The sequence below is a fragment of the Orycteropus afer genome, unplaced genomic scaffold (assembly GCF_000298275.1).
Source record: "Orycteropus afer afer isolate SDZICR_OR568_19922 unplaced genomic scaffold, OryAfe1.0 scaffold00460, whole genome shotgun sequence".
NCBI lineage: Eukaryota > Metazoa > Chordata > Mammalia > Tubulidentata > Orycteropodidae > Orycteropus > Orycteropus afer.
Window position 1 is genome coordinate 143,461 of NW_006922047.1, and position 9,196 is coordinate 152,656.

General features: G+C 41.1%; 1 protein-coding gene across 1 annotated transcript in view; it reads left to right on the top strand.

The window, feature by feature from the left end:
• The window catches only part of ADGRE3 (adhesion G protein-coupled receptor E3), a 97,305-nt gene that overhangs the window by 1,405 nt on the left and 86,704 nt on the right, over nucleotides 1–9,196 (top strand). The window contains exons 2-3 of the mRNA XM_042782754.1: nucleotides 6,011–6,061; nucleotides 8,047–8,169. Of these exons, the coding sequence (XP_042638688.1) occupies nucleotides 6,011–6,061; nucleotides 8,047–8,169 (174 nt within the window). The remainder of the gene's footprint in view (nucleotides 1–6,010; nucleotides 6,062–8,046; nucleotides 8,170–9,196) is intronic.

Sequence of the window (9,196 nt, forward strand, 5' to 3'; positions counted from 1 at the left end):
GAAAACCTTCTGAGAGAGAGTATGTGTAAATTTCAGCTATCCATGAAGTCTGTGCCATATCGCCTTGGGTTGAACAGGCAGTGCGATGAAACTAGCAGATCAGGGATTAGAATAGGATTGGAGTCCAAATAAAATAAGCACAGAGGCAGTTCACCTTAGTGGTGTACTTTCTCCCAGACATTGTAGACAGGGTTTTGCACATGTTCCGTCATTTAAGTCATCATCACAACCCCATGGGCAGATGATGCTGTCACTATGCTTCATATATGGAAGTTAAGAAACTTCACCAAATTTGCACAACTAGTGTCAGAGCTGCCTTGCCCCTAGGGAGCTGCTTCCTTATCTACACAATGAGTCAATGAATGATTGCTGAAGTCTCTTCCAAAGCAAACTCATTGACAGTGAGTTCCAACTCATAGTGACCCTCTACAACAGAGTACAACTTTCCCATATGGTTTCCAAGGCTGTAATTTTTACAGAAGCAGACTGCTACATCCTTCTCTGACGGAGCACCTGGTGGGTTCAGACTGCTGACCTTTTGGTTAGCAGTTGAGCTCTTTAACTGCTCTGCCACCAGGGCTCCTATTACAGCATCACCAGAGCTGCTGAAGTGTGTTGTTTGGTGCCATCTAGTCGATTCTGACATATAACACCCTCCGTACAGCAGAATCAAACACTGCCCATTCCTGTGTCTTCCTCACAATCTTTGCTATTCTTGAGCCCATTGTGGCAGCCACTGTGTCAATCCATCTCATTGAGGGTCTTCCTCTTTTTCAATCACCCTCTACTTTATCCTTCTCCATGGACTAGTCCCTTCTAACAACATGACCAAAATATGTGGGACAAAGTCTGGCCATTCTTGCTTCTAAGAAGCATCCCAACAGTACTTCTTCCAAGACAGACTTGTTCATTCTTCTAGCAGCCCATGGTACATTCAATATTCTTTGCAACATCACAATTCAAATGCACCAATTACTCTTTATTCCTTATTCGCTGTTCAGATTTCACATGTGTATGAGGCTATTGAAAAATACCATGGTTTGGGTCAGGAGCACATTAGTCTTCAAAGTGATATCTTTGCTCTTTAACACTTTTAAGAGGTCTTTTGCAGCACATTTGCCCAGTGCAATATGATGTCTTATTTCTTGACTGCTGCTTCCATGGGCATTGATTGTGGATCCAAGTAAGCAAAATCTCTGACAACTTCAATCTTTCCTCCATTTATTGTGATGTTGCTTATTGGTCCAGTTGTAAGGAGTTTTGTTTTCTTTATGTTGAGGAAGGAGCTCTGGTGGTGCAATGTCTAAGGCATTTGACTGCTAACCAGAATGTTGGCAGTTCAAAACTGCCAGATGCTCCACTGAAGGAAGATGGGGCAGTCTCCTTCTGTAAAGACTGACCACCTTGGCAACTCAAAGGGGTTTCTATGAGTCGGGATCAACTCTATGGCAGTGGGTTTGGTTTTTTGGTTTTATGTTGAGGTGTAATCCATACTGAAGGCTGTAGTCTTTGATCTTCATGAGTCAGTAAGTGCTTCAAGTCATCTTCAGTTTCAGCAAGCAAAATTGTGTCATCTGCATGTCACAGTTTGTTAATTAGTCTTCCTCCAATTCTGATGCTGTGTTCTTCATATAGCCCAGTGTCTCAGATCATTTGCTCAGCATAGAAATTGAATAAGTATGGTGAGAGGATACACCCTGACACTCACCTTTCCTTATTTTAAACCGGTTACTATTCCCTTTGTTCTGTTTGAATGACTGCCTTTTGGTCTATGTACAAGTTCTGCACGAGCACAATTAAGTGTTCTGGAATTCCCATTCTTTGCAATGTTATCCATAATTTTCTTATGATCCACACAATTAAATGCCTTTGCATAGTCAATAAAACACAGGTAAACAATCAAGAAGGGCATGGGGAGGGGGGTTTCCTGGGAAAGGAGAGGAGGAGGGTGAGTTGGGATTGGGGATGGTAATTGGGGAGTGAAACCAAATGTACACGAAATGTTGAATGTGAAAAAATTCTGCTCTGTAACTTTGCACCTAAAGCACAATTAAAAAAAAAAAAACAAACAAACAGGTAAACATCTTTCTAGTATTCTTTCCTTTCAGCCAAGATCCACTGGCATCAGCAATATATCCTTCATTCCATGTGCTCTTCTGAACCTGGCTTGAATTTCTGGCAGTTCCCTGTCAATGCTGCAACCATTTTTGAAGTGTCTTCAGCAAAATTTTACCTGAGTGTGGTATTAATGGCATTGTTCAATAATTTCTGCATGCTGTCGGATCACCTTTCTTTAGAATGGGCACAAATAAAGATCTCTTTCAGTCAATTGGCCAGGTAGCTGTCTTCCAAATTTCTTGACATAAGCAAGCAAGTGCCTTCAGCACTGCATCATTTGTGGAAACAGCTCAGTGGGTAGACCGTAAATTCCTGGAGCTTTGTTTTTCATCAATTCCTTCAGTGCAGCTTGGATTTCTTCCTTCAGTAACATTGGTTCTTGATCATATGCTACCTCTTGAAATGGTTGAATGACGACCAATTCTTTCTGGTACAGTGACTCTGTGTATTCCTTCCATCTTCCTTTGAGATTTCCTGCATCATTCAATATTTTGCTTATAGAATCCTTCAATATTGCAACTTCAGGCTTGAATCTTTTCTTCCGTTCTTTCAACTTGACAAATTCCAAGTGTGGTTCCTTCCTTTTCATTTTCCAATTCCAGGTCTTTGCACATTCCATTATAATACTTTACTTTGTCTTCTCAAGTCTTGAAATCTTCTGTTCACGTCTTTTACTTCATCATTTCTTCCATTCACCTTAACTACTCTCCATTCCAAAACAAGTTTCAGAGTCTCTTCTGAAGTCCATTTTGGTCTTTTCTTCCTTTCCTGTCTTTTTAATGACCTTTTGCTTTCATCATGGATGATTTAAAAAAAAAAAAAAGAAAGAAAGAAAAAGTACATTTTATTGAAATATAATTTACATATAGTGAAATAAACAAAACTAAAGTGACATGGGTCAATTCTTTTTTTTTTTTTTTTTGCAATGTTCCCTCTCCTCCCCTCCCTCCCCTTGTAACCAAGAAAGTTTTCTTCCATATATAAACCTTTCCTTGACTTTTTACAATAATGAGCTAATACCATATTTGTCCTTCTGTGATTGACTTATTTCACTCAGCAGTAATGTCCTCCAGGTTCTCAGGGGTGATGTTCTTGATGTCTTTCTACAATTCATCTGGTCTTCAGTCATTAGTATTCAATGTGTCCAATCATTCTTCAGATGGTCTCTAAATTCAGGTAGTATATACTCAAGGTCATATTTTGGCTCTCATGGACTTGTTTTAATTTTCTCTAGCTTTAACTTGAACTTGCATATGAGCAATTGATTGTCTTTTCCATAGTCGGCTCCTGGCCTTGTTCTGAATGATGATGTTGAGCTTCTCTATTGCCTCTTTCCACAGATGTAGTTGATCTGATTCCTCTGTATTCCATCTGGTGAGGTCCATGTGTATAGTCACCATTTATGTTGTTGGAAAAAGGTATTTCCAATGACTAAGTCATTGGTCTTCCAAAATCTATCAAGCAGTCTTCAATATAATTTCTTTCACCAAAGCCATGTTTTCCATCTAACAATGGATCTTCTTTTTTTCCAACTTTTGCATTCTGATCACCGGTCATTATCAATACTACATCTTGATTGCATGTTTGGTCAATTTCAAACTGCAGAATTTGGTAAATATCTTCAATTTCTTCATCTTTGGCTTTAGTAAATTTGAATAATAGTTGTATTAACTGATCTTCCTTGTAGGCATATGGATGTTATCCTACCATTAACAGCACTGTACTTCAAGGTAGATTTTGAAATGTTCTTTTTGATGATGAATGTGATTCCATTCCTCTTTAATTTGCCATTCTCAGTGTAGTAGACCATACCAAAAACCAAACTCACTGCCGTCGAGTCAATTACGACTCATAGCAAGCCCTCTTTGGGTTTCCAAGGTGGTATCTCTATGGACCCACCAGCCTTCTGGTCAGCAGTCAAATACCTTAGACACTATACCAACAGATTGTCCAATTCAAAATGGCTAATACCAGTCCATTTCAGCTCCCTAATGCCTAGAATATTGATCTTTATGCATTCCATTTCATGTTTGACAACTTCTAATTTTCCTAGATGCATGCTTCATATGAAGTCTCTTGTTGCTGTTAGGTGCCATCGAGTCAGCTCTGATTCACAGCAGCCCTATGGACAACAGAACAAAATCCTGCCCATTCCTATGCCATCTTCACAATTTTTGCTATCCTTGAACCCATAGTTGCAGCCACGGTGTCAATCCATCTCATTGAAGTTCTTCCCCTTTTTCACTGACCCTCCACTTTACCAAGCATGACATCCTTCTCCAGAGATTAGTCCTTTCTGACAACATGGCCAAAGTACAGGCTGAAGTCTGGCCATTCTTTCTTCTAGGGAGCATTCCAGCTGTACTTCTTCCAGGACAGATTTGCTTCTGACAGCCCATGGTATTTTCAATATTCGTGGCCAACACCATAATTTAAATGCACCAGTTTTTCTTAGGTCTTCCTTATTCCATGTCCAATTTTCACATGCATATGAGGCTACTGAAAATACCATGGTTTCGATCAGGCACACCTTAGTCTTCAAAATGACACCTTTGTTTTTTAACATTTTCTGAAGAAGCCTTTTGCAACAGATTTGCCCAATTCAATACATCCTGTGATTTCTTGACTGCTGCTGCTTCCATGGGCATTGATTGTGGATCTAAGTAAAATAAAATCCCTGACAACTTCAATCTTTTCTTCATTCATGTTGTTGCTTATTGGTCCAATTGTGAGGATTTTCATTTTCTTTATGTTGAGGATGCCTGACAGTTTGTTATACTATCAGTTGTCATATACTGTTGTGCTTATATGTTGCTGTGATGCTAGAAGCTATGCCACTGCTAGTCAAATACCAGCAGGGTCACCCACCATGGACAGGTTTCAGCAGAGCTTCCAGACTAAGCCAAACCAGGAAGAAGGACTCAGCAGTCCACTTCTGAAAAAAAAATGGTTGCTGAAAACCTTCTGAACAGCTGTGAAACGTTATCTGAATGAAATCTTTTAGAACTCTGAAATTCTGACGTGCCAATGACTCTTCTTCAGAAACCCTAACTTAAGACACGCGGCCATATTAAAGAGCACAATATTGCTGCTGGCTGGGAGGAGACTCTGAGGAGGAGTCCCCAAGCCAGAACTGCCCATCTGAGCCTTTGCCAAATTCCTGACCCACAGAAACCATAACAAAGAATGAAATGAATGTAGTTGTTTTAAGCCACTGTATCTTGTGGTGATTTGTTACCCTCTCATGAGGTCAATTTGTGGCCTACATATTTTGTTCCTCGGCATCTAATAATTTCTCGTGGTTGCTCTTTCACCCAGTTTCTGACATGGCCATTCCTATTTTGTCACACAGTCTCTCAACCATTGTGGTCTCTGACTAGCCCTCCCTGCCATGCCCTATACAATTTCCCATGAAAGAGACCTTGTTGTTATCAAGCTTAACAGTCAGAGTTACTCCTTGCCCGCTTCTAGGCATGACCCATATGATTCCCTGCATAAAACCATCTCCTTTTTTCCCACCAAATGCACTATAAAGTTCCCCTCATGCTAACCCAGAAGGCCTGCCTACCGTGCTTGCCATACAGAAGCCCTCTCCTACAATTCCAACTTCTTGTTGCCTTTCCCTAGGTGCAAACCCCTGTGTGGCCCTCAATTAAGATGTGCTGTAGTTTCTGCCCTAGGACCAGTGAGTAGAAAATTGTATTTGTTTCTGGCCTCCCTGCATGAGTCTGATTTCCTTGGGCCACACCTGATAAAAGGTGACACGCCCAGACTTCTTTGGGTCAAAATTAAAACATACACAGCAATAGGTCATTGAAACACAGCCCTTGGGGGATCTTCTGGAATCTTTCTTCTGTTGTTTCATGCCTCTCCCTTCTGCTTCCCTTTCCAGGGCTCTGCTTCCTGCTGAGTTTGCCAGGAGCTGCAGCTCTGAAGGCCAAAGGTGAGTACTCAGAGCTTGTCCCTTCCACAGCCAGACACAAGGGAGGGTAAGGACCAAGGCTGCACCTGGGACCACCCATGTCCTCCAATAGCTAGATGAAAGGGGCTTGTTCTGGGACCAGGATTTAGGTAGGGTTGTTCCTTCTGTTTGTTTAATGAATAATTTCACCAAATTAAGGTCTTTTTTATTTTATTTTTATTCACCTGTTTGTAAGTATTTAGTGTCCACAATGTGCAGGATGTGGGGATAGAGCAGTGAATAAAACACACAAAGTTTTAGGAAGAAAATATTCAGTGGGGAGAGAGAGAACATGATGATCATTGTTACCATTCTGCTAATAAACACACCCACTCCATCGAGTCAATTCCAACTCATAGCGACCCCCACTGGGTTTCCAAAGCAGTAAGTCTTTCTGGAAGCAAGAAGTAGATTGCCCAGTCTTCTTTCCGTGGAGAGGATCGTGGGTTTGAACCGCCTACCTTCTGTTTAACAGTCAAATGCCTTAGGCACTGAGCCACCAGAGCTTCTTGCTGATAAATGAGTCAATAGATAATGAACAAGATAATTTCAGTTTAATTTTGATCCCCAGGGAACTGAGTTGAAATGCAAATTCTGATTCAGCAGGTCTGAGGGGGAGATTCTACACTCCTAGCCAGCTCCCAGGAGCTGTGACAGCATAGTGCCTAAGGCACTTCACTGCTAACCAGAAGGCTGGTGGTTCAAACCCACCAGCTACTCCTCGGAAGGAAGATGGGGCAGTCTACTTCCATAGTGATACTGCCTCGGAAACCCAAGGAGGGATCGCTATGAGTCAGGTCCGATTTGACGGCACATAACAACAACAGCCAGCTCCCAAGGCGTGCATTCCTCCTTCACTTGGCCCAGTCCCCACTCCCTGTGATCTGTTGCAGGCTGTGCTTTTCTCAGGGCTGCAGCCCCCAGACCCCATGACTGAGATGTTTCCTCCACTGCATTGCTTCCAATCATTCCCACCAGTTTCCACAGAGTGGGTTTGGACTCATGGAGACCCCATGTGTGTCAGAGTAGAACTGTACTCCCAGGGTTGTTGTGCCTGATTTTTTGGAAGTAGATTTTCAAGCCTTTCTTCCAAGGTGCTTCTGGTTGGACTTGAATCTCCAGCCCTTCAGTTAGCAGCTGAGTGCACGAATCATTCGTACCACCCAAGGACTCCATTCATTCCCAGTCGTTCTCAGATTAAGACTTCTGACATAGCTCTATTTAAATGAAGAGATATCTTAACATGTTCCATTAGCAGAATGTACCTCCTGTGGTACCCTACAAATACCACTTTTTTGCCTAAGGCACTTGACTGCTAACCAGAAGGCTGACAGTTCAAACCCACCAGCCACTCCTCGGAAGGAAAGTTGGGCAATCTACTTCCAAAGTGATACCACCTCAAAAACCCAAGGAGGGGTTGCTATGAGTCGAGTCTGACTCGACAGCATGTAACAACAACAATAATCATAACTGACACTAATTACATGCTAGGCACTGCTCCAAACATTTCACTTGTGTATTAATTCACTTCATCTTCACAATAACCCATTTCACACATGAGGGAAGTGAGGCACAGGGAGGTTAAGACATTTGCCCAAGGACACACAACTAGTAAGTTGTGGAGCCAGAATTGAAACCTAGGACTACAGTCTTAACCAACTCAAGTTGTTTTTTTTTTTTTAACTCTACAATGATGTAGGGAGTAGCACAATAACATCATATTTATGTTATTTTGTGTTCAAATTAATTTAACATCAACCTCTCAGTCCTTTATCATGCACAGGAATCCCATTTATTTCTATACCTTTGGTCTGGCATCTTTAATCTTTTAATGGTCTGCAACATCAAGAAAGAAAAGGACAAGGGCCTTCTCAGCCTCAGGAAGGTCTGCTCAGAAACAAGGCCAAGTGATGAGAGGACGGCCTGTGAGCCAAGTGATAAGTGACCTTCCTCTCTGCTCCCTGCAGCTTCCTGTCCTCGGTGTCCCGAGAACGCATCTTGTGTCAATGGGACTTACTGTACCTGTGACTCTGGATATACTTCCAGCTCTGGGAAAATGTTCTTCACATTCCCCTTGGAGATATGTAAAGGTAAAGTGTAATTTTGTTTTCATTGTGGTGATGTTATTATTATTTTTATTGTAAGGTTTGATATTTGTATTGCCATCGCAACAATTTCTACATTGATTACATTCTTCAAGTTGTGCAACATTTCTCACTATCCTTTCCCAAATCATTCCACCACCATTAACATACACTTGATGCTCCCTAAGAAAGAACTGTTCCTTTCCTTCCTTTCCACCCCTGGTAACCCTAATAACTTTTGGTTTCTATATGCTTGCTTATTTCATATAAGTGAGCCCATACAATATTTGTCCTTTTGCTACTGACTATATTGCTCAGCATGATGTTTTCAAGGTTCATCCATGTTGTGGCATGCATCAGGATTTTAATTTCATTTCCATTGTGTGTGCAAGTCACATGTTTGTTTATCCATTCATCCACTGATGGACATCTCAGCTGTTTCCACCTTTTAGCTAGTGTGAAAAGTACTGCAATGCTTTAGGAGATTTTCAAATCCAGAGGTAGGAGTGGAAGGTAGAAAGAGGGTTGGGAGAATGCACAGTGCTGAAAACTCTTCCAACTCAACCTTCATCAAGAAAAAAATATTGACTACAAGTCAGAAAACCAGGGCTCTTTCAGACTTTACCTGGTCTCAATTTTTTTCCTCCATAGCATAGTGATAATAACTCTGACTTCACAAGGGTGGTAGGAGGATTGAATGAGGTAATGAATGTGACAGTTCTTCATGAATTGTAAAGCATCATACATTTTTTTAAAATAATTAGAGGAAAGAGGATATGCACTGAACTTATGACAAGGAGAGAAAACACGCCTGGACAGAATTACTTTTAGATAATATAAAGTCCTGAGGTCCCTAAGATGCAACATTCATTCACAGTTCAGTAACTAAAACAGAAAAAGTGCCAAAGAATTTTGGTGCTGTTTTATTGTTTTATTATTTTTATTTTTTATTTATTGTGATTTGGGTGAAGATTTACAGAGCAAATTCGCTTTCCATACAGCAGTTCACATATACTTTGTCTCGTCTCATTGA